General features: G+C 43.6%; 2 protein-coding genes across 2 annotated transcripts; one reads left to right on the plus strand and one right to left on the minus strand.

Annotated features, from left to right (window-relative positions):
• Nucleotides 1-856: 856 nt before the first annotated feature.
• LOC110727952 (putative disease resistance protein RGA4) lies at nucleotides 857-4,216 on the minus strand. Its single transcript, XM_021907543.1, has 2 exons — nucleotides 1,559-4,216; nucleotides 857-1,266 (listed from the first exon to the last, which is right to left on the minus strand). The coding sequence occupies exon 1, from the start codon at nucleotides 4,171-4,173 to the stop codon at nucleotides 1,567-1,569; it is 2,607 nt and encodes an 868-aa protein (XP_021763235.1). The 5' UTR covers nucleotides 4,174-4,216; the 3' UTR covers nucleotides 857-1,266; nucleotides 1,559-1,566.
• A 6,706-nt stretch (nucleotides 4,217-10,922) lies between these two features.
• On the plus strand, nucleotides 10,923-12,311 carry LOC110727661. The gene has a single exon (XM_021907241.1). The coding sequence runs from the start codon at nucleotides 10,923-10,925 to the stop codon at nucleotides 12,309-12,311; it is 1,389 nt and encodes a 462-aa protein (XP_021762933.1).
• The last annotated feature ends 13,754 nt before the right edge of the window (nucleotides 12,312-26,065 follow it).

The raw sequence follows: 26,065 nt of genomic DNA on the forward strand, positions 1-26,065 counted from the left end.
TTATGATGATTATGAATATTATTATTATTATTATTATTTTGATGATGATTATTTTATTTATGATTATTATTGTTTTGATTATGATTATAATTTTATAATGATGATTATTATTATTGTTATGATAATTATTTATGATGATTAATTTATTATGTTGCTTGATTTTTATTGTTATTGCTTGATCACACCTTTTATGCATGTTTAAAGGGAATTTGGTACTTGTAATCACGCTTAATAAGATAATTAATAATCTTGTTTAGGGTTAATTTGATTACAATTTCAAGTGATCGCCAATAATAGTCTTATTTGTGCATTAATATTCAACCAACATAGATAAACAGGTTTAAGGTTAATCCTATTGATTGCATGTTAGTTGAAAAGCGCACATGAATACGATCAGAATAAAGTAGAAGCCTATTATTAGGGCAGGTTCAATCTCTTTTAGGTTGGATTTGTACCTTCATCCCCGAACCCTTATTTGGTTCTAGACCTTATGGAGTTGACGATCTCTTGGATCGTTAAGGGGTGTAACCTTGACCCTGTGAACGGTTTACAAGTTCCTAAAACTTGTTGGCAACTCTTTTGCTCTATCTTCTTCCCTTTTGGACGCCACCGTACTTTAGTGTATGATCACAGTGGGGTTCAAGCTAGGGGTTTAACGCTTGAAATTTATTCCCTACACAAACCATTATACCTTGAAAAGAAATTCCAAAAGACACCCAACTTGGATTCAAAAATATGCCTAGTTGGGATTGTGAGAGGTAACACAATGCTTAGATTTCTCATTTCTGCAATAATCTTTCTTTACCAAAGCAATCATTATTATACGAAGTACTTTATTAAGGATGAAATTATTAAAGTCATACATGCCTATATAATTGTGAATGACTTGACTATATTTCTGAATTTGGAAAGAAATAGAACTTACAGAATGATATCTCATACAATTAATTCGTCTAATTAGTCAACCCAACAAGTAGAAATAAAAAGTGAGGCTCAAACTGGGCATCAAAGTCACAAAATGAGTTCTCCATCATCTTCGCCAAGCTTGATTGGCTTTAAAAAGTCCCAAAATGACTCACCTTGTTGAGATGGGCAACAGGGAATCTTGAATCTTGGTACAGCTCTCCCACCGGAGCAGGACGGAACTCTTCAAAGCTCATAGCAAAACTAATACACTCACATTCGATCATCAGAAGCTAGGAATTTGACAATTATGGTATACATAATAGTTTGATGGACTTCAGGAACACCACACAAGTACAGAATCTGCACAAAAAGACATTTTGTAATGTTTTGGAAGAAAATTACAACCACCTTATCATTAAATGTTAATATTAAAATTATTTATGTCAAAAGCACAGAATTATATTACTAGATTTTTTAACACAGATTTTATTCCAACTGATGTTTTCAAGTACTGAGCTTTTTTTTTTTTTTTTTTTTGAGGACAAGTACTGAGCATTTATGGGAAGATCAAATAATCATTAACGCAGCAAAAAGACTGCAAGAGATAAATGAGATATACAACAAAACCATAAGTGAGAATAGAAATGAATACCTGCACAATTATTTACTTCGTATAGTGTAAGGAACATTATTAAGCCAGATTTTGGGAACATGTCGTATCAGATAATAATCTTTTCCACTTGGTATAGCAAATCTTTGTAATAGGTGCGGGCAATTCATTATCCAGAGTTCTTGCAGTGATCTAAGATGCTGAAATCCCTTGGGCACGGCCAAGATATTTTGACAGTCTTTGATTCTCAATTTCTGAAGAGAGGAAAAATGTTGTAACCAATTTGGAAGTTCCACCAAACTAACACAATTAATTATATAAAGATTTTGAAGGGAGGCCGTAGCAGACTGAATACAATTCGGCAGACTTGCTAACTTTGGTATTCCTGTTATGCTTAATATCCGAAGGCTTTGAAGGCCTTGCAAGCCACCTCCTTCCTCCAAATCTAGCTCTGTACAATTATCTAGTTCTAAAGTTTGCAGACCAATGAACTTCATGCTGTTTGAAAGACTTGTCAATATCGGACAGTCCTCAACGATAAAGGTCTGCAGCGAAGTGAGGCCTGTTACAAAAATGTTGTTGTTCCATAAGGATTCTAATCTCTTACACGAACCAAACCAAATGTAACGAAGACAACTCAATTGATTCAATTTGGTGCTAGTCAAACTCTTCTGGCATGTTGTCACTGTAAAACTTCTTAAATTCTGTAGCCGGTGAATATCCCTTGGAAGCTCTTTTAATAGCTCACATCCATCTAGATATAACGCTTCTAGATTTAACAAGTCACATATATCTTCTGGAAGAGATTGTATGATAGAATTCCCTGACAAGTCGAGATATCTCAAATGTTTCAAGTTCCCGATCAAGCTTGGTAGTTCTTCAAACGAACTACCTTCAAGTTCCAGGATGCGTAAACAACTAAAAGTGGAAAGAATTTTTTGAAGAAACGATTGGCTTATATAATTTATTTTAAAACCAAGTCGGAATGTTCGTGCACTCTTGGCCTTCAGAAGCTCTTTAGGAAATTCAACATCCTCTAAACTATTAGAACTCTCATATCCCCAAACTATATGCCTAGTAAATTCTGAAACCATGACTTCATCTTGAGTTACGACTGCTAGTTCTTCCCCCATAACGTTCAGAGCAAGATCATGCAAGAGATCATGCATTTTACACCCTTCAAGCCATCCATTTGACCGAAAACTCGGCTCTTGTAGAAGAGACATTGATGCTAGTTTTTTAAGATACTCGTTCCCCCAAACTTCAATATCTTTGTTTCTATTGCTTTGTGGCAATAGACCAAGTGCGCCCCACATATATGGTATATACCCCGCAGAAAGATGCAAATCCTTCACATATAATGACATGTGAGCAAAACATGGTTTCAAGTGAGATGGAAGTGAGTCATAGCTTAATTTTAAGAGTTGCATCACCTTATCATATTGATGATTCAACTCGGTAAAGCTATCCATATTACTAATTCGTTGCCATTCTTGCTTGTCCCTATTTAACCTCAACAAACTCCCCAAAGTCTTCACAACAAGAGGGATGCCACAACATTTCTCAACTATAGATCTCCCAATCTCATAAAGGTTGTCATACTTTGCTTCGTCACCTTCGATGAATGCTAATCGCTTAAAGATGGACCAACAAACAGGAAATGGAAGCTTTTCCAAGTTATAAGGTTCCATAGTTCGAGTAACTGAGGCAACTTCAGCCATTCTTGTAGTGATCAAAATTGCACTACCAGCTTTGCCAATTTTAAGTATGTTCATAAGGTCATTCCACAAGTTTATGTTATCTACCCAAACATCATCCAACACAAGAAAGTATCTTTTCTCGTTTAATAAATTACGGAGCTTTTTCAACAACGTGTTTGAATTAAGGTTCCCTATATTGTCATCACTACCATCTTTTACAATGTCCTCTATAATCTTACAAACATCAAACTTGTTAGATACACATGCCCACAGTTTAAGATCAAAGTGTTCAATATCATTAATCACTAATCTAGCTAATGCTGTTTTTCCGATCCCACCCATCCCGACTATAGGAAGCACTGAGAGTTTACTAACATTATTGACACCATTGAATATGTTAATAATATCTTGCTTAGCCTCATTTCTTCCTTTAATAGCGGGCTCATACACAAACGCACATCCGCCTAAAGGTTCTTTAGGCTCATCCTTAGAGGTTTTGACTGGACGCTTGGTTAACTCAAAATCATTTTTCTTAGCCACTATATTTTCTAGCTTTTTACGGAGGTTGCTTATTTTGTGACTCAAACCAAAGGTTGAAATTACAGGATTTGAAAAGGAAAAATAGTACCTGAACTGACGTCCAAGTTGGCCTTGATTAACACGACGTTGCATAACATCAAAGGCCACTTCATCCAAGAGGTCATCAATATCATAAACAATGCTCTTAAGATCTCTAAGCCAAATTTTGTAAGCATTATTAGTAAGCTGCTCCTCCTCTGAATCTTCAAGAACAGCGCAAATGGCCTCCAATTGGTCGGCTATCATCTTGAGATCTTTCTTAACTGACTTTGCACCTTTGATCTCTTCAGCAATGTAGGTATAGACAAGATCACCGGGGGCAGAAGCGATCTTTCCTAGAATGAGTTTTGCAATAGTCAAGATGATTGCTTCTACCATTTTTGTGTCTAAGAAACAAAGAAGAGAGACACAAAAATTAAGGTTTGATCAACTAAATAACCGTAATTAGGATAATTAGTGGGGAAGTTGAGTGGATAATGGGCGGTTAATTAAGAGAGAGAGTGTTTAACGGTTACTTAAGGAGGTATTTAAGAGAGATTAAGCCTTCTGACTCTCGAAATTCCCATTTTCTGGAAATATAAAGCCAAATTCGCCATTTCTCTCCTCATTTCTTCACCAATTCACTCTCGAACTCCCTGAGAAACCATTGTTTCCGCTTCGAAACTTCACTCCACACCCCGAAATCAAAGCTTGACGCTCAAACCCGTTGCTCCGACTGACTGAATCGGCGAGTTTCGATTCTCATAAAGGTAAATTTCCTCGAATTCCCCTTAATTTTCTTAGTTTTTCGAAAGAACTCCCTTTTTCCCGACTTCCTTTCTTGCGAATCCATCAATGGCTCGAGGAAGAGCACGCCGGACTGGAAGACGAGGTCAGGCCAGGGACCCCAGGGATCGCGCCGATGTTTGGAATGGGGAACGAGTCGAGGAAGACCCTGAAAGGGGTATTCCGGCCGTCCCCTTGAACGCTGCTCCCCCCAGCAAGGCGCCGAGGCTGGCGGCGCTGAACAGGAGGAAGATCTGCCTCCCGTGCTTTGGGACTTGCTCCCTGGGCACGTTGAGTGGCAAAATGCCGAAGCCCAGAGAGCCATGAGGAAAAACGCCCCCTACTATTGGTGGGTTAGGCATGCCGAAGCTTATCGGTTTGCCGAACAGATAGAGTTGCATTATGGCGTTTTTGAAGAAGATGGGTAATGGTGCCGAATGCCGCGCCGACGGATAGAATTCATCGTCCTCTCCTTCGGTATGTGGGGGTATATACTCGACAATTGCAGTACGGGCTTCGGTTCCCCTTAGATCCCTTCGTCAGGGACATTTTAATAAAGTACAGGATTTCCCTGTGCCAGTTGACGCCTGTCAGCGTTCGGAGGGTAATGACTTATCTCTGGGTGTGTCGGTTTTTTGCTGTTGAGCCGAGTTTACACTGTTTCCGAAAGATGCACAAGCTAGTGCAGAACACCCAGAGCCAATATGGTCATCACGGGCCTGGCTGGTGGCGAATTGAGAGCCACCCACAATATTTAACCATGTGGCCGAACGATTCTTCTGACAAGGATTGGCGAGGTCAGTGGATCTGGGTGAGGGCTCCAGCAGATCCAGAGCACCCCCACTTTTTCGAGCCCCCCCGCTATCTCTCCAGGCCCGATCCGAACATGCAAGACTTGGGTTCTGAAGATCCCGATGCTGCTCGGCATCCTAGTTATGAATAGATGGAATTCTTCGGCAAGCAGGAGAATCCTGGGGGAGCTGGCCGAATGAAGTTCATCCCGACGAGATGGCTTCCAGATAACCATTACGTCTTCCAAGAGAAGATGTTGGCAGTTGTCGGCCGCAGCCGAAAGCACAGAGGCGGTAAGTACCTTCGGCTGGGGCCGAGGACTTGCTTTATTTGTTTTCTTGCCGCTTTATTTGTTTTGTCTATTCCTTAAGGCTAACCTTCACTTTTTCCTTTCAGAGCTGAGCAAGGCCACCTCCGGAATTGACTTCGATCGGCTAGGAGTGAACGCTGAAAGGGTCATTCTAGATCGAGCTCCTGCGATCACTAGTCCGAAGGACCGTCCGTTGCATTTGTACTCAACGGGCCTTCAGATTGAGGCTGCTGTAGACTATCTGAAGCAGAAGCCTTAGTGGGAGAAGCAGGATCCTTTGAGGCCCTTGCTACCCGAAGAAGTGCGGGCCGCTCAAACTGTCGCGGACGTGACCAGAGCAATCAACTCCCTAGAAAAAGGGAGAAGGGACTTCTGGTGTTGCCAAGGCTCAACCGAGGACTTTGGTAAGGCCTTCAGCACTTTGCTTTTTTTTTTTTCTTTTTTTTTTTTTTTTTGCTGATCCTTTCTTGCTCCCCCACTTCTGCAGTCTGAGGAAGAGGGCAGAAGGAAAGAGGGGAAGGCTTCACAGTCGTCAGAAGATCTTTCAGAACTCGACTCTTCGGATTCTAACGACATGGATGATCAGCCTCTGGAACAGGGGAAGAGAAGAAGGACGGGCCCAGCTGTAGTGGGTCCGGGGGATTTTACACTGAGGCCGATGCCTGGCGTCGTAATAATGCAGCCTGCCGCTGGCCGAGGCAGGGTGCCTAGAGGTATAGGGGGTCCACCGCCCCAACTCAGCCACCGCCACCAATTCCGTCAACGCCGAGGACCCCTCCACCACCTCCTCCTACTGACGATATGGAGGTGGATCAGCGAACTCCTGACCCAACGGAGGGGGTTCCTGAGGCGGTTTCTAACAAGGGGAGTGCTGCTGAGCTCCCTGAGGATGAAGATGTTAAAGCAGCCGAGAAGGCGGCTGCTGCTGAAGACGAGGCTCCTAGGGGCTTTACTGCTGAGATCCAGCAGGAGGTTGATGCCTTGATAAGTCAATCTCTTGGGGAGGTTGAAGGGGTCCAGACTGAAGTGGACCACGCCGAAGGAGGGGCAACGATTGCGCCCGAGAAAGCCGATGAAGTTCCCTCAACTTCATTCCCCTCTATCAAATCCTTTCAATCTGGGGACATGGGGTTCTCAGCCAAGAAGTGCTCCATCCCAGCCGGCGTTAGGGCCGAAATCTAGGGGAAACACGGAGAAAGCGCTGAGGCTTATTTCGGCGCTTGCTCCGAATTGTCTGAAATGGAGTAAGTCCGAGAGTGGTCTGTTCGGGCAACCGCTGGAATTGCCGAACCTGGTCCCTCAGTCCCAGATCCCGCGCGAGACAACCAGAGGCTGTTGATGCAGGTATATGATAAAATTTCGCACCTTCTGCAGTTCCTGTTTGCTTTATTTACTTGTAATTTTATTTACCTTGAATTGGACTCCCATTCTGCGGGTTGTCTACAATCATACTCTGACCCGTGAGATGATTGATACGCTCCAAGGGAGGGTAGACATTACTGAAACGGAGGCAAAGCTTGCCCAGCTGAAGCAGGAGAGCGATGAGCATAGAGCCAAGGTTGTGATCGACTCCTTCAACACCTTCTGCGCTGAAATGGAGAAAGATGTCTTGCCCCAGATAGACGAGGGAGAGGCCTTGCTTAAAGCGTTCGGCGCGGGTGACGTCCCCAGCCTCAAAGCCAAGATCCAGCACAAAATCGACACTGAGGTTCAATCTCAAGTGTTGGCCCGAGAAGAAATATCTCGGCAGAAGATCAAGGTCTTGGAGTCTGATGCCAACCGTCATCGCCAAGCCTGTGAAAGCAGGGAGAACGAGCTGGTCGAGGCTGGAGTCCATCTTGAGTCTCAGAGGCATAGCATCACCAGCTTGGAGGTCCAGCTGAAGAATCAGGAAGAGAAGCTTTCCCACGTCCAGGATAAGGCTGAACAGACTGAGCAGCGGCTTGCTGATGCCGAGGCTAAGCTGAAGGAGCAGCAGGAGTCCTCCCAGAAGGCCTTGGAGGAGGTACAAAAGAAGCTGGCCGATGCTGAGGCTCATCTAGCCCTCAGGGTTTATACCCAGGAGGAGTATTCGACCGGCTACCTCAACGGCTATGGGGTGGCTCGAAGATTGGCTCTCCATGCTGCACCTGACCAGGATTGGCATCAATGTGAAATCTGGGCTGAAGACCCCCAGGATCCTCATATGTAGCAAGCTAGCCAGGCTAAGGTCGATCTGTTGGCCTATCTCCAAGCTGAGGATGCTGCGGCCGAGGAGGTTGAGATGAAGGAAGCTGAAGCCCAAGCTCCAGTTCAGCCCGCTTCTTTTGCAGCTGGAGCTGATGCCACGCTGAACTCCAACATTGCTGGGAGGACCGACCCTTCAGCTGAAGCCTAGGGACTCGGGCAGTCGTCTTCAGAATCTTGCGGATCAACGTGCTCTTGAAATGACAGATGCCGCTTTTGAAGGTTTTTTGCCTTTATTTTTGCTCCAGCTTGCCTTAGTGTAAGAACTATTTACTTTTTGCCTTGTACGCATTTCGAAAACTGTTATTTTCTGCTTGTGGGCGGCTGCCGATATTTTATTTCTCATTATTCAGACATTTTTATGCTTGTAGCTCGTAATCCGAGCATGACTTTCATATATGAATCTGACATTTTCCTCTTATTGCCTTGCTTTGAACTTGCATGCTTGCATATTTGGATTACTTTGGGCGAGAGTCCATTTTTTTTATTGCTAAGTACAAAGCTTCGGTCTGAAGGTCTCAGTTGAGGCAGTCTGCACCTGTGGTGCTTCTTGCCTCCCTAGAGATTTGAAAACTTGATCTTCAGATTTCTGAGATTGCTTTTCGTTACATTGTTTATTTTCTATCAGTTGTGCTATTGCTCTTGATTTTCTGTCTATCTGAAAAAAATGGATATCTCAAATATAGGGCTAACCGAAGGCAGTGTTTCAAATAAAGGCTTTCTGGGATACAAGGCTCAGTTAAGGAAATATCCCAGATTTGTCCATGGACTCATTGCCTTGTAGAACAAGTCTTACTGAGGTTTTCACCTCAGCCGAAAGACCAGTGTTCTTTAAAAAGGCGAGTTTATCGGCAATCCGAAACTGGTGCCCTGTGGGCGAAGGTTTCAGACAAGGCCGAAGGAAACCCTTAAAGAGTAGATAGAATAAAGAAAAGATGAAAGAGTAAAGATTGCAAATGTTCGTAGAAAAAAGTGGCTCGGAGGCCTTTCATTAATAATTCAAAATGTACTTTCAAGGATTATTCTGCCCCGAAGGGTTTACACATGATAACTTGCTATTTTATGCGGTTTTAGGGCGTATTTGAACCTAGTTTACCTGAACAAATTTGTGTTTTGGTTCACTTTTACCCTATTATTATGCAATTTTTGTGTATCCTATGCTTCACGGGTTGTTAGTGTTTTTGTTAAGATTTTAGGTCCAAAGACGACCAAATGAAGCCCATGGTTACCAAACCGAGGTTAGAAGCAAGGAAATGATGGAAAGAATCCAAGTACAAGAGCATCGTAGAAGAAAACACGAAGAAAAGGGCCCAGAAGACCCTGCACGGCCGTGCAAGATGTTGCACGTCCGTGCAGGAGTGCAGACTTGAAGCCATCTTTCTGCCAAGGCCTGCACGGACGTGCCAAATATTGCACGTCCGTGCAGATGATGCAGCAAGGACGTGCTTCCGTGATTATGAGGCAGCACGGCCGTGCAAGATGTTGCACGTCCGTGCAGGAGTGCAGACCTGAAGCCATCTTTCTGCCAAGGCCTGCACGGACGTGCCAAATATTGCACGTCCGTGCAGATGATGCAGCACGGACGTGCCAAAGGTGCACGCCCGTGCTGCAGCAGGTCGTCTTAAACTGAGTTTCTGCCTTGGTCTGCACGGACGTGCCAACTTCAGCACGTCCGTGCAGACCTACAGTTTACCCGTTTCTTGTTTTCACCGTCCTCTTATTTTAGGGGGTAATATAAATAGCCCCTTTGGACCATTTTAGTGGGGTTCCCAATTTTTTCCAGATTTTCATACTCCTCTTAGTTTGAAACACAAAAATCCTCAAATTAGCATAGATTTTAGTTCTTGTTTTGAAGGTTTTTCAATCCAATCATTGTAGAAGACAAGTTCCACCATTGTTAGTCAATTATTGAAGCTTCTAGTAATTTTTTCTTACTCTTTCTTTCTCTCTTCTATCTTTAATTCTTGCTTTTTATTAATTGTTTGGTTGTTCTTTGCATGTTTAATTGTTAGATTCTACTTAATTCTTAGTTTTAATTTGTTCATGAATTCCTTGAAATCTTTAATTGCTTTAACCTCCATGGATTGTGAGTAGTCTAATTTCTAGGGTTTGGGTGAACCCTCAATGTAATCACCAACACTTGTTGCATGAACTAATTTGTTAATTGTGGGGTGTTAATTAGTTGAGTTTAAGAGGTTTCATTGTTAATTCTTGTAATTGGCCATTGCTTGAATTATTTATCTAGCTTCCTCAACGAAGGATCGAGAGATGAACTTGAGGAAGCTCCCTTATGCTTGATTGACTTGATTTGCCATGAGAATAGGAATTTCTAGTCAAGGGAATTTTGCATGTTATCGTGAGGATGTTTTAACACTTGTTTCTTGCCCATAATCACGAGAGTAGGTTATGGTTTTGATGTCAAGTAATCCCTCTAGCTTGAGAGAGTAGTTGGGTGCATTTGATAACTTCCCCTAATTTATCCCCTAAATCACCATTTCTATGCATGCTACTTGTGGTCCGTGATGAAGTTTAGTGGTGTAACCCATGCCCTAGGCCTTCTTAATATTGTTAATCACCTCTTAGAATTAGTTGATTTGAATTAGAATAGTGTGACGTAATACCAACTTAAAACCCCCGACTTAATCTAGCTTGTTTAAACAATAACATTTGGTGGTTGATTCAACGCCTCTCATGGGTTCGACCCTTTCTTGCCCTTGCTACTAGTTGAGTAGGATCGAGTTAGGTCTTATTTCTTGATAGGTTGACGACGTCCTATCAAGTTTTGGCGCCGTTGCCGGGGAGGCAAAGTCACATTGAATAAGTTATTGTTGAATGAGTCTAGATTTGTGTATATGTATATAATCTTCTTATTTTGTTTTTGTTTAAGCGTGTTTACTTTGTGATAGTCATTGCTAACGTTTTCCTTAGCTTTGTTTGACTGTGCATGACACGGAGGAGTAAGCAATCACCGCTTATCCCCGTAGATCCGGAGTTAAATAGAACTTTGAGGAACGTAAGAAGGCTCCTACAAGGCATGCCGGAATTTTCTCTAGCTTATACGGATTCCGAGTCGGAGGATAATCTTGACAACGAGCAAGAGATGGCCAACCCACCGCCTCCTCCACTTCTACAAGACTATGACCACCCCGATGCATTCCAACTTCGGAGTGGCATACTTCTTCCCACCACCAATGCAAACAACTATGAGTTCTCTCCTCAACTCATAAGGATGATCCAAAGTGAACAGTTCGGGGGGAGTGCAAATGAGTGCCCTCTAGCTCATTTAGACAACTTCCTTGAGTTGTGCACTACCATCAAGCAAAACAACCTCACGGAGGAATTCATTTGGATGCATATGTTTCGGTTCTCTCTTAGGGACAAGGCTAAGTGTTGGTTGAGGTCCGTGAAAGAAGGATCCTTAACAACATGGGAAAAGGTTACCAAAGCATTTCTTGGGAAGTTTTGTCCGCCCGAAAAGACCGCGGAATTGAGAAGGAAGATTACAAGCTTCACTCAAGAGGATGATGAAACCTTAGGTGAAGCATGGGAAAGATTCAAGGATCTAAAGAGGAAGTGTCCACACCATGGGTTGCCTTTATGGATGATTATTCAAAGCTTCTACGACGGTCTCACTCCTACCTCAAGGGCCAATCTTGACAACGGAGCCGGTGGTAGTCTTAAAAAGCTACCGGTGGAAGAAGCCGAGAATATGATTGAAGAAGTTGCAAGGCATTACGCCTATAGATATGATAGAAGAGAAAGTCAACCGAAGAAGAAAGGTATGCATGAGTTGAGTGCAATAGATCTCATTGCCTCAAAGTTTGATATGCTAGCTCACAAGCTAGACCAAGCAACCTCCTCAAGCGGTACCTCCTCTTCACAACCACAACCACAAGTCATGTCTTGTGAGACTTGTGGGGGTAATGATCACATGGCTTCATATTGCAATGCTACTAATGAGCAAGTTGCGGCCATGAACCAAAGAAATGAGCAACCTTTCAATCAAGGTTGGAGGCAACAAAACCAAGGGTGGAGACAACCCAATCAAAACCAACAATCCAACTACAATAACCCTCCTCAAAACATCTACAACCAAAATCAACAAAATCACCAAGCCCCATACCGCCATCCAAACCAACAAAGACAGCAATTCAACCAACAACCTCCTCCACCCCAAAAGACTTCCCTTGAGGCCGCTCTTGAGTCTTTCATAAATCAACAAGGGAAGAGCAATGCAGAAATGAGCTCCAACATCCAACAACTTCAAGCGCACAACAAAATAATTGAGAATCAACTAGCTCAAATTGCACAACAAGTTGGGAGTTCTACCTCCAATGCTAGTGGTCAATTTCCAAGCTCAACGGTTGTGAAACCCAAAGGAGCATGTCAAGGCTATCACATTGAGGTCCGGGAGAGGGTATGAAGGTCCGGTAATGAGTGAAGATGTGCCACAAAAGAGAGATGAGGGTGTGGAGGTGAGAAGTGAGAATGATGTTGAAAATGAGGTGGTAGAAGTTGAGAGAAAAGAAAAAGAAAAGAGTGTTGAGGGAGACACAAAGAAAGGAGAGGGAGTTGAAGTTGAAGTGGAGAAACCCCCAATGAGAGTCTACAATCCACCTATTCCTTTCCCTCATAGGTTGGTAGAGAAAAAATTGAATGAGAAGTTTTCAAAGTTCCTTGAGGTCATGAGAGGGCTCCAAGTGAACATTCCCTTTCTTCATGCTATGTCACAAATGCCTACATATGCGAAATTTTTAAAAGATCTCTTGTCCAACAAAAGTAGGCTTGAATAGAGTGCAACCATCTCCCTTCCAATGGAGGTGAGCGCAATCATTCAAAACAAGCTTCCCCGAAAGCTTGGTGACCCGGGTAGCTATGCAATTCCGGTGAAGATTGGAGATATGGAAGCCATGGATGCTCTTTGTGATCTTGGGGCAAGTGTAAGCTTGATGCCCTTCTCAATTGCGAAAAATTTAAAAGTTGGTGAGATGAAGCCAACAAGAATCTCAATACAATTAGCCGATCGTTCGGTTAGGTTACCAATGGGAATACTTGAAGATGTACCGGTACAAGTGGGAAGAGTTTTTTACCTTGTGACTTTGTGGTGATGGAAATGGAGGAGGACAACAAGGTTCCTCTCATTTTGGGAAGGCCGTTCTTGAACACGGCGGGAGTGGTAATTGATATGAAACAAGGCAAGCTAACATTGAATGTGGGAGATGAGAAAATTTCTTTCTCATTCTCGCAAGCCATGAGGAAGCCTATGTATGAGGATATCAATAGAATCGATACTCTTGACCGAGAAGTGGAGGAATTGAAGATGATGAACAATAGCAAAGATACTCTACAAGCGATCCTCACGGAAAGTTTGTACAATGATGATGATGAAGCTAAGGGGTACAAGTTGTTGCTAGACCAACCCCTACATGGCAAGGCAAGGGAGTTTGAAGCACTTAAGGTGGAGGTAAAAGAGGAGAGGTCTACGCCTCCTCCTAAGGTTGAACTTAAACCCCTTCCCCCTTCACTTAAATACGTTTTTCTTGATGATAATGAGACTTATCCCGTTATTGTCAATACCAACCTTGATGACACTTCCCTTGAGAAACTCCTAGTTGTGTTGAGGGAGTATAGGAGTGTCATTGGGTATGCCATTGATGACATTAAGGGGATAAGTCCCACGATATGCATGCACAAGATTTTGCTTGATAATGATCATGACTCCTCAATTGAGCACCAAAGAAGGCTCAACCCCAACATGAAAGAAGTTGTTAAAAAAGAGGTTTTGAAACTTCTTGAAGCGGGCATAATCTACCCTATCTCCGATAGCAAGTGGGTTAGCCCGGTTCAAGTTGTTCCAAAAAAAGGGGGCATGACCATTATCAAGAACGATAAGGGTGAGACCATTTCTACAAGGTCGGTCACCGGGTGGAGAATGTGCATAGACTATCGAAAATTGAACAAATCCACTCGGAAGGACCACTTCCCTCTCCCCTTTATCGATCAAATCTTGGAAAGGTTGGCATCACATAGTCACTATTGCTTCTTGGATGGGTATTCGGGATTCCTCCAAATCCCTATCCTACCCGAGGATCAAGAGAAGACTACATTCACATGCCCTTTTGGCACCTTTGCTTATCGAAGGATGCCATTTGGATTATGTAATGCACCTTCTACATTTCAAAGGTGTATGATGTCTATCTTTTCCGACATGCTTGAATCATCAATCGAGGTATTTATGGATGACTTTTCTGTTTGCGGTTCATCTTTTGACACTTGCCTAAGTAATTTGATTAAAGTGTTAAAAAGATGTCAAGAGGTGAACCTTGTGCTTAATTGGGAAAAATGTCATTTCATGGTTGAAGAGGGTATTGTGTTGGGACATGTTGTTTCTAGTAGGGGCATTGAGGTTGATCGTGCCAAAATTGAGGTTATTGAGCGCCTCCCTCCCCCCACTAATGTGAAGGGTATAAGGAGTTTTCTTGGACACGCGGGTTTTTACCGCCGGTTCATTAAAGATTTTTCCAAAATCGCTAAGCCGCTCACTCAATTGTTGGTAAGGATGCCCCTTTTGTGTTTTCTAATGATTGTTTGCTAGCCTTTGATAGGTTGAAGGAAGCTTTGATCACGGCTCCCATCATTCAACCACCGAATTGGGAGCTCCCTTTTGAACTCATGTGTGATGCTTCGGACTATGCCGTTGGATCTGTGCTTGGGCAAAGGAAGGATAAAAAGCTCCATGCCATCTATTACACTAGCAAAACTCTTGATGAAGCACAAAGAAACTACACAACGACTGAAAAAGAGCTCCTAGCCATCGTCCATGCTATCGAAAAGTTTAGGTCTTACTTGGTGGGCTCCAAAGTTATAGTCTTCACCGACCATGCGGCTTTGAAGTACTTGCTGTCCAAGAAGGACGCTAAACCAAGGTTGATTAGGTGGGTCTTGCTCTTACAAGACTACGATATAGAAATTCGGGACAAGAAGGGTGCCGAGAATGTAGTAGCCGATCATCTCTCACGGCTACCGATCGTAGAAGGTGAAATTGAAGCTTTGCCAATTGATGATTCATTCCCGGATGATCAATTATTCGCAATCATTCAAGCCCCGGCCCCATGGTTTGCGGATATTGTAAATTACTTGGCTTGCTCCATCCTTCCTCCCGACCTCACCTATCAATAAAAGCGGAAGTTCCTCCATGATGTCCGCCAATACTTTTGGGATGACCCCTTGCTCTTCAAACAAGGTGTTGATGGTCTTTTTAGAAGGTGTGTCCCCGACGATGAAATTCATGAAGTTATCACAATGTGTCACTCCTCACCTTGTGGAGGACATATGAGTGCTAACAAGACATTGGCGAGAATATTGCAATGCGGTTTCTATTGGCCCTCTATGTTCAAGGACGTATGGGGAGTTGTTAAAGCTTGTGACCGGTGTCAAAGGACCGGTAATTTGTCAAGAAAGAATGAAATGCCTTTGAATAACATTTTAGAGCTGGAAATTTTCGATGTGTGGGGAATAGATTTTATGGGACCTTTCCCATCCTTTTTTGGGAACAAATACATTTTGGTGGCCGTCGACTATGTATCAAAGTGGGTTGAAGCGGTTGCATCTCCTACAAATGATGCTAAGGTAGTAGTCAAGTTGTTCAAGAAAGTCATTTTCCCTAGGTTTGGTGTGCCACGTGCCGTAATAAGTGATGGAGAATCGCACTTTGCAAAGCGATCTTTCAAGGCTCTCCTTGAAAAATACGGAGTGAGGCACAAGGTGTCATTGGCTTACCACCCTCAAACAAGTGGTCAAGCTGAAATTTCAAATAGGGAGATTAAGTTGATACTAGAGAAGACGGTGAATAGGTCAAGGAAGGATTGGTCATCAAGGTTGGATGATGCTCTATGGGCCTACCGCACCGCCTTCAAGACTCCTATTGGCACCACCCCTTACAAGCTCGTTTATGGGAAATCATGCCATCTACCGGTGGAACTGGAACATCGTGCGCACAGGGCTATCAAAACCTTGAATTTTGATATCCAATCCGCCGGAGAAAAGAGGATGCTTGACCTCCATGCCTTGGAAGAGTTGAGGTTAGATGCATATGAGAGTGCAAAGATCTACAAGGAGAAGACCAAAGCATGGCACGACAAGCACATCAACAAGAGAGAGTTCAAGGAGGGTGACAAGGTCTTGCTATTTAACTCCCGGTTGAAGTTGTTTCCGGGAAAGCTAAAATCAAGATGGAGTGGCCCTTTCACCATTACAAAGATATTCCCATATGGCGCCATTGAGATTTCCAACGACAAAGGTGAACCATTCAAAGTTAATGGCCAAAGGTTGAAAGCATACTTCGATGGTTTCGTGCAAGAAGAAACAAAGGTAGTTCATTTAGATGAATTTGATATCCCTCGTGATTGAAAACGTAATATGGTCAAGCTAGTGACAATAAAGAAGCGCTTCCGGGAGGCAACCCGAGTATTTTAGTAATTTTACTCAAAAAAAAAAAAAAAAAGGAGAGTAAACGTGCCAAAAGCAGCACGTCCGTGCCGATTATGGCACGTCCGTGCTTTTACAGGCAGAAAGTTGAGAAGTATTCTGCCAAGTTAAGCACGTCCGTGCCAAAAGCAGCACGTCCGTGCCAAAAGCAGCACGTCCATGCCGATAATGGCACGTCCGTGCTTTTACAGGCAGAAAGTTAAGCACGTTCTGACTTGAGCTGCACGTCCGTGCCAATGCTGCACGTCCGTGCATACCAAGTATTTAAGGCCGAAACTGCTCGAAAAAAAGCCACAATTTTTTGTTCTTCCTCTCAAACCCACGGTTCTCCTCCTTCTCTCTAACCCCTCTTACTCCTCCTCTCAACCCTCAAACACTCAAATTCTCACCCAAAATTCAACATTTCCCACCATAATCAACACTCCTTTTCAACAAAAACGCAAAATACTACTCCTTTCTCCAATCTTCAACCCAAAAATCACCCATTAACCGAAACCCTAAGAAGAAAAAAATCAATTTGGGGGTTTTCTTTTGGATTGAAATTTTAACAATTGGTTGAAGGAAAAGGTTCAAGCAAGGGAAAGGAAGGCTAGGAAGGTTCATTTGCGGGTTTTACACCCACGTTAAGCTCGGTATAATCGTTCCTTCCACTTACTATTTCCATACTTGAAACTTGTTGTTTTGTGCTTATTTTTGCTTGCAATCTTGGTTGAATTGATAGTTGTTGAGTATTTGTGCTTTTATGTAAAGCATTATGGGTTTAATTGAATATTGTGAGGATTAATTGTTTAGGTTTTGTGAGTTTTTGTGATTGTGTGGATTATTCTTTGTGGTGTCCTTTGGTGTGGCTAAGTCTTGGGTTTTTGACCTTAAAATTACTTGGTGAATTGGTTTAGTGTCTTGATCTCTTTGTGTGGCGGGTTTAGTCATTCTAAATAAAACAAAATAAAAACAACCATGCCAAGAAGAAACCAATCCCGAAACACCTCTTCCCTTAGATTTAGGAACCCATCGCCTCCTCCTCCCGTTGATCCACCGCAAGTGGACACAATGGGAATAGTTTTCGCTGACCAGGCCTTTTCGGCCAATTTCCTTAAAATCAGTAGGAGGCGGGTCAAGCCCACCAAATTCTATGATAGTGAGGTGGCGGACGCCTTAGGGGTAGGAGCTGACATCACAATGTTATTCGAGGGAGCCGACCTAGGTTCTTGGCTAGAGTTACATGCCTTAACCTATAGGAGACTGACCCTAGAATTCCTCTCCTCCCTTTGTGTGCACCGTGACACCACAAGATCCCCCCGTTACATGACCTTCCAGCTCATGAATGCCCAACATAGAATGTCCGTAGCGAGAGTTAACCAAGCTTTCGGGTGGCCTGTTTCTGGAACTATGGGGCCTAAAGATAGGCAACCCCGTAACTATATGGCGGGTGAATTTTGGAGAAGAATCACAGGGCTGTTTGGGTATAACCCTAGAACTGATAAGGCCACAGCCATTATTCACCCTGCCTTTAGGATCGCCCAGCGTACCATAGCGAACACAGTTTTTGCTAGGGGAGACAGTTCAGGGGTCGTGTCTACTCGAGAGCTTTACTTTCTATGGCATCTGAGTGAGGGTAGTACGAGTTTAAATGTGGGGTCTTGGTTTATGGACCACCTAGAAGATGTTGCCACAGGATCAGGCAACATCACCATAGGTGGTATGATTACTATAATTGCTGCTGCTCTTAACCTTGATTTTGCAGAAGAGCAGGTTGTTCCAGGTCCAACACAGTTGGATATGCAGTCGCTGAGAGCCATGAAATGGCTCACGGATGTAGAGGGGAACCACCCCTATTTGTGGTTGGTGAGTAGGCGCCCCTATGCCTACTTACCCGACCCCGAGGCCACCGCCATCTACAACCAGGCGAACTGGATCTTTGAGCGGGACTTCCCTTGGGCTCCCGGTCAAGAGGGAGAGGAACAAGGGCAAGAGCAGCAAGAGCAACAACAACATCATCAACAACAACAATTTCAGCAACAACCAAAATTTCACCAGCAGTACAAGTTCCAACAAGGGTACCAAGAGGGGTACCAAGGTCAGGGCATGGGTGAAGGCAACCCATTCCTCACCTTCGAGCAGCAGATGGCTAATATGAATGCGAACTTCGCCCGCATGACTTCCGAGTTTGAGACCATGAGGAAGTCAAATGAAGACTTGAGGACTTCTTTTGACGGAATGAGGTCAAGCTTTGAAGGTCTTCGAACGGAATTGGGCGACTTCCGCAATGTATATCACCATCTCTACCCCGGGGGTTCGAGCTCCCAAGGGGGCCCGAACCAATGAGTTAGTATCTCCTTCCCCTTCTCTTTGTGCTTATATTGTTTCAACATTGGGGACAATGTTTATGATAGCTTGGGGGGGAGTATTTTCTCATTTACCATTGGTTCATGCTGTGTTCTCGTACGTATATGTTGATTTGCATGCCCCTATTCCCATTTCCCTAACATCCAAACCCTTTGAATCCAAATTGCTTCCTTTGAAATCCAAATCCCTTGCATTGTGAATACTTCTCCTATCCCTTATTTAGATGTATAGTTATTTTATGCCTAAAAAAAAAAAAAAAAAAAAAAAAAAAAAAAAAAAGAGAGAAAAAAAGAGAAAAAAAAATGAAAAAAAAAATGATGAAAAAGTGCCCAAGGATGAAACTCATATGAAGATTATATGTTTTGCTTGCTTGACTCTTGAGTGATGAGTAAAAGTTTTTTTTAGAAGAGTGTGTGCACGAGTTGGGGGTCATTTAGAGGTCTATTAATCTTGATTGCATTGGAGTATATGAAATGAAAGCCAATGAATGCTCAATTGCACGCCTAGTATAAGATATTGTCTAATTTGCTCAAGTAGGATATGTTTGAATAAATTTGTGGTCCCTTGTGCCCTTGATGTGTCCCCTTTCCTCCCCGAAATGAAACTCTATTAGGGAATTGGTTCTACTTGTATCATGTGTAATAAGTGGCGTAATAAGCCACACGTTCTCAATAAAGAAAGAGCCGCTCACAGTTAAAAGAGGCGAGGGCATTGAAAATTGAAAAAAAAGAAGAGCATAAAAAAAGGGAGAACAAAAACTACCCCAAAACTTCTAAAAAAAAAAAAAAATTCTCTTCTTTAGAGGTCAACTCGTGGATGCCTCCCACACCTTGTTTGCATTGTTGTTTCTTATGAAATTCCCGAGTTAGAGTGTAGTTAAGGGGCCTTGGGTGTGCATTTTGGGAGGTGGACTAGCATTTTGAGATTTTATAACCGAAAGAGGGCTTGTTACAACTTTGGAATATCTAGGTGTGCTCTAATGAAATAGTAAAAGGCCAAAGGAAGTATCCTAGTGCAACCTTGTTTAGTTCTCCTCTCTACCCCCAACTCATGTGTACATTTGTATGATTGGTAATTCTTGAAAGTTGTTCACTTGTCTTGCTTTTGAATCACATCCCGATGAGTTGACTTGGGCTATAAAAAAAAAAAAAAAAAAAAAAAAAATCGTGTGTTGTGTTTGTGGGAGTTGTGGGTGATTCTCTTTGGAAACCCTCACGAGAGATGGACTCGTCCTACTAGGCGACTTGTAGGTTTAAACGGCTTCTCACTTTTGCTAAAAGTGATCGTTCGGTTTATTGTGTATGCCTACCCTTTCTTGGTTTAACTTTTGCTTCAACCTTCTATAACAAGTTAGTTCCCTCTATTTGTTTTGTCATGACTAGTTTGCTCGAGGACGAGCAAAAGCTTAGCTTGGGGGGATTTGATAACTTGCTATTTTATGCGGTTTTAGGGCGTATTTGAACCTAGTTTACCTGAACAAATTTGTGTTTTGGTTCACTTTTACCCTATTATTATGCAATTTTTGTGTATCCTATGCTTCACGGGTTGTTAGTGTTTTTGTTGAGATTTTAGGTCCAAAGACGACCAAATGAAGCCCATGGTTACCAAACCGAGGTTAGAAGCAAGGAAATGATGGAAAGAATCCAAGTACAAGAGCATCGTAGAAGAAAACACGAAGAAAAGGGCCCAGAAGACCCTGCACGGCCGTGCAAGATGTTGCACGTCCGTGCAGGAGTGCAGACTTGAAGCCATCTTTCTGCCAAGGCCTGCACGGACGTGCCAAATATTGCACGTCCGTGCAGATGATGCAGCAAGGACGTGCTTCCGTGATTATGAGGCAGCACGGCCGTGCAAGATGTTGCACGTCCGTGCAGGAGTGCAGACCTGAAGCCATCTTTCTGCCAAGGCCTGCACGGACGTGCCAAATATTACACGTCCGTGCAGATGATGCAGCACGGACGTGCCAAAGGTGCACGCCCGTGCTGCAGCAAGTCGTCTTAAACTGAGTTTCTGCCTTGGTCTGCACGGACGTGCCAACTTCAGCACGTCCGTGCAGACCTACAGTTTACCCGTTTCTTGTTTTCACCGTCCTCTTATTTTAGGGGGTAATATAAATAGCCCCTTTGGACCATTTTAGTGGGGTTCCCAATTTTTTCCAGATTTTCATACTCCTCTTAGTTTGAAACACAAAAATCCTCAAATTAGCATAGATTTTAGTTCTTGTTTTGAAGGTTTTTCAATCCAATCATTGTAGAAGACAAGTTCCACCATTGTTAGTCAATTATTGAAGCTTCTAGTAATTTTTTCTTACTCTTTCTTTCTCTCTTCTATCTTTAATTCTTGCTTTTTATTAATTGTTTGGTTGTTCTTTGCATGTTTAATTGTTAGATTCTACTTAATTCTTAGTTTTAATTTGTTCATGAATTCCTTGAAATCTTTAATTTCTTTAACCTCCATGGATTGTGAGTAGTCTAATTTCTAGGGTTTGGGTGAACCCTCAATGTAATCACCAACACTTGTTGCATGAACTAATTTGTTAATTGTGGGGTGTTAATTAGTTGAGTTTAAGAGGTTTCATTGTTAATTCTTGTAATTGGCCATTGCTTGAATTATTTATCTAGCTTCCTCAACGAAGGATCGAGAGATGAACTTGAGGAAGCTCCCTTATGCTTGATTGACTTGATTTGCCATGAGAATAGGAATTTCTAGTCAAGGGAATTTGCATGTTATCGTGAGGATGTTTTAACACTTGTTTCTTGCCCATAATCACGAGAGTAGGTTATGGTTTTGATGTCAAGTAATCCCTCTAGCTTGAGAGAGTAGTTGGGTGCATTTGATAACTTCCCCTAATTTATCCCCTAAATCACCATTTCTATGCATGCTACTTGTGGTCCGTGATGAAGTTTAGTGGTGTAACCCATGCCCTAGGCCTTCTTAATATTGTTAATCACCTCTTAGAATTAGTTGATTTGAATTAGAATAGTGTGACGTAATACCAACTTAAAACCCCCGACTTAATCTAGCTTGTTTAAACAATAACATTTGGTGGTTGATTCAACGCCTCTCATGGGTTCGACCCTTTCTTGCCCTTGATACTAGTTGAGTAGGATCGAGTTAGGTCTTATTTCTTGATAGGTTGACGACGTCCTATCAACACATGATATTTCTTAAGTACATCCGCATTCCAATGATTTTTCAGCTCAGTTCCATCCAACTTCCGAAGTCGGTATATTCCCGGCTGAAGCTCATCATAGATTTCATAGGGTCCCTCCCATGCAGCTGAGAGCTTCCTATGAATTCGGCTTTTCTGAACTGCAGCAGCATTCCGAAGGACGAGGTCTCCGACTTTGAGAGGCCTTGCCTGAACTCTTCGGTTGTAAAATTTGCTGATTCTCTGCTTGTACGCCGCTATTCTGACTCGGGCCGAGTCTCTTACTTCGTCAAGGAATTAAAGAGATTCCTTCATAAGTTGCTCATTCTCAGCCGAGAAGTGGTGCACTCCCAGGCTTTCAGAGCCAATTTCCACTTGGAGAACGGCTTCGACGCCATACACCAAGTCGAAGGGTGAATGGCCCGTTGCTTCTTTTTCGGTTGTCCGAAGGGACCAGAGAGTTCCTGGGAGCTCCTCCAGCCATTTGGACTTTTGATCCTCCACCCTCTTTTTGAGGGCATTCAGAACCTGTTTATTTGCAGCTTCGGCTTGTCCATTACTTTTGGGATGCCGAAACGAGTGATGATATTCTGCCAGATAAATTTCCTGACAGTTTGCTCTGTGATGTTGGAGGCTGCTTCGGCCTTGACCCATTTACTGAAATAGTCAACACCGACTATCAGCCACTTTTTCTGGTATGCGGCATCTGGAAATGGGCCCAAAATGTCCAACCCCCATTGGGCGAATGGAAGTGGGCTCAGCACGGGCTGAAGCTCCTGGTCTGGCTGATGGATAAATTGTGCAAATTTTTGACATTTTTCGCACTTTCTGACCAGCTCCTTAGCGTCTGAGATCATGGTTTGCCAATAGTACCCTGCCCTTAATGCTTTGTGGGCTAGGTCCTTCCCCCAATGTGGTTCCCGCAGATGCCGAGATGGATTTCCCGAAGGATATAATCTGCATCTGTATCGGACCCACGCATTTCAGCAACGGGGCTGAGAAGGAATTCTTCAAAAGTTCCCCCTTGAAGACGATTAACCTTGCACCAGTTCGCTTCAACTTGGAGGCCAAAATTTTGTCTTCGGGAATTTCTCCCCAAAGCTTGAAAGCTAGGATGGGATCCATCCAGCTTGTTTCTTGGTCAACGCAACACACTTCAGGTGCTTCGTCGACACTTCTTTCTCGGCGCACCTCCACATAAACAGATCGGTTCATCTCAGTGAGAGTTGAACTAGCAAGTTTGGAGAGTGCATTGGCTTGTGCATTCTAACTCCTTGGGATCAGCTGAACTTCAAAAGTTCTCAGCTTTGCAATAACTGACTTGATCTTGGCAAGGTAGGATATCATCGAGGGCTCTTTGGCCTCGTAACTGCCACCAATCTGATATGCAACTAGCTGAGAGTCTGTCTTCAGACAAACATGTTCGGCTTCCAACGAGATACACAATTCTAGGCCGGCGATTGCCGCCTCATATTCGGCTTCTTTGTTCGAAGCTTTGAATGAAAATTTTAGTGCATACTCGAAGGACTTGCCTTTAGGAGAGATTATAACCACCCCTGCCCCCGAACCATTTACGGTGGAGGATCCATCCGTGAAAACGGTCCAGGTTTTCTTCTCATCGTCTAGCGTCTCCTGGTACGAGCACTCGGCCAGGAAGTCCGCCAGAGCTTGAGCCTTTATGGCCGCTCTTGGCTGGTAGCTGATGCTGAATTCTGTGAGCTCGAAAGCCCATTTGGCCAGCCTACCAGATTTTTCAACTTTGCCGAGAACCTTTTCCAGCGGCTGATCAGCCAAGACCACTATCTGATGACAATCAAAATAGGGTCTTAACTTCCGAGCAGCTACCACCACTGCATAAGCAACCTTTTCGAGTAAGGGGTAGCGGGTCTCGGCATCCGTCAGAGTGTGGCTGACGAAGTAGATCGGTTGCTGAATTTTATTTTCCTCCCTCAGCAGCACTGCACTGATGGTGGCTGGGCTGACAGCCACGTATAAGTACAGGGACTCTCCCTCTACTAGGCTAGCCAGTGTTGGTAGTTGAGCTAGATGCTCCCGAAGCTGCTTGAAGGCTTCTCTCTGCTCGTCCTCCTAAACGAGCTCTTTTGTTTTTGGGAGTTTCAAGGCTTTGCAGAAAGGTAACCCCTTGTCCGAGGCCCTGGATATGAACCTCGAGAGGGCTTCCATTCTTCCGGTGAGCCGCTGAACATTCCTCTTTTTTTTCGGCTCGGGAAGATCGAGCGCTGCCTGCACCTTAGCGGGATTGGCATCAATCCCTCTTTGCTGACCATGAACCCAAGGAATTTCCCTGACTTCACGCCGAAGACACACTTCTTCGGATTCAGCTTCATTTGGTGCTTTCTTAGAGTGGCGAAAGTTTCCGTCAGGTCCTTAACATGGACTTCGTCTTTTTTGCTTTTGACGATGGAATCGTCGACATAGACTTCCATGTTTCGGCCTTTTTGATCGGCGAAAACTTGGTCCACCAGCCTTTGATATGTTTCCCTCGCATTTTTCAATCCGAAGGGCATCATTTTGTAATTGTACACCTCGGCGTTCGTGACGAATGCCATCTTTGCTCGGTCGTCGAGGTGCATGAAGATCTGATGATACCCAGAAAATGCGTCCATGAAACTAAGCAGAGCATGTCCGCTTGTCGAATCGACTAGCTGATCGATCCTCGGCAAGGGATAGAAATCCTTCGGACATGCCTTATTTAGGTTTGTGAAGTCAACGCACATTCTCCAGGTGCCATTTGCCTTATGAACCATCACCACATTGGCCAACCATTCTGGATACTGACATGGTTCGATGAAGCCTGCATCCAACAACTTTTTTACCTCGGCTGCGATGTCTCGGTTCTTATTTGCAGAGTAATTCCGTTTCTTTTGCTTAACTGACCGACATGTTGGGTCGACGTTAAGCTTATGAGAGATGAGGTCTGGACTTATCCCGGGCATGTCAGCTGCCGAGAAAGCAAACACATCTCGGTTGTCCCGAAGGAGTTGGATGCGCTCAACGCGGACTTTCGGATCAAGATCCAGCCCGATTGTAACACACTTTTCGGCGTCTCCCTCGGTCAACTCGACCGTTTCGATTTTGTTGGTCCAGCTCCATTGCCGTGGGGCTGGACTCTTTGCTTTGTGGCCTGTTGTCTATGTCAGCAGGGGTTCCAGACTTTTTCTTTTTCGACTGTCTCTCTAAGTCTTTCGACTCAGATGATGAGCTAGCCTTTTCTTTTCCTGGCCCTTTTTCTTTGGCCAGGTCTCCTTGAGCCGAAGCACTTAGGCCTTTCGGCTTCTTCGCGCTCGGCTGCCTATCTTTTTCCTCCCCTCCATCCTCGTCGTCATCTTTTGTACGACTAGTGGATGGCTTGAGGTAATTGCACCTTCGGGCTTCCTTTTGGCTGCCCTTGATTCTTTCGGGGTAGCCAGCATCCGAGACATATATCATCAGCTGATGGTATGTCGAGACTACCCCTTGAATCTCGTGAATGATGGGTCTCCTCATGATCACGTTGTAAAATAAAGGAGCATCAATGACCAGAAATTCGGTCATGACGTTCCTGGCTGCTTCGTCACAGCCGATGGTGACAGGAAGTGTTACCTTCCCATCTGGATTAGTTGAAGCCCCATTAAATCTAGATACCGGGTAGGGTAACGGCGTGAGGTGCTTGGGCTTCAGCTTGATTTGGTTGTAGGCCTTTCGGAACAAAATGTTTGCTCCGCTGCCACCATCAACAAGAACCTTGCTGACGTCGTGGTTGGCCACCGTGGCGATGATGTAACACCCTAGAAATTCCTTTCTTTCAAAATACACATTTTTCCCTGTTTAAAAATTTAAATAGGAATATGTAAGATATTACCGCCACCGTGAAAACGGCTAAGGTAACCATCAAAGACACACAGCGGAAGACTAACTTTTTATTTTACTTCGTTTGACTTTGGTTTTGATTTTACTTTCGTCGGTTGACCTTTCAAGTTGAAGTTAGTCTTCCGCTGTGATCATACACTAAAGTACGGTGGCGTCCAAAAGGGAAGAAGATAGAGCAAAAGAGTCGCCAACAAGTTTTAGGAACTTGTAAACCGTTCATAGAATGAAGATTACACCCCTTAACGATCCAAGAGATCGTTAACTCCATAAGGTCTAGAACCAAATAAGGGTTCAGGGATGAAGGTACAAATCCAACCTAAAAG

This window comes from Chenopodium quinoa, unplaced genomic scaffold (genome assembly GCF_001683475.1).
Source record: "Chenopodium quinoa cultivar QQ74 unplaced genomic scaffold, ASM168347v1, whole genome shotgun sequence".
Lineage (NCBI taxonomy): Eukaryota > Viridiplantae > Streptophyta > Magnoliopsida > Caryophyllales > Amaranthaceae > Chenopodium > Chenopodium quinoa.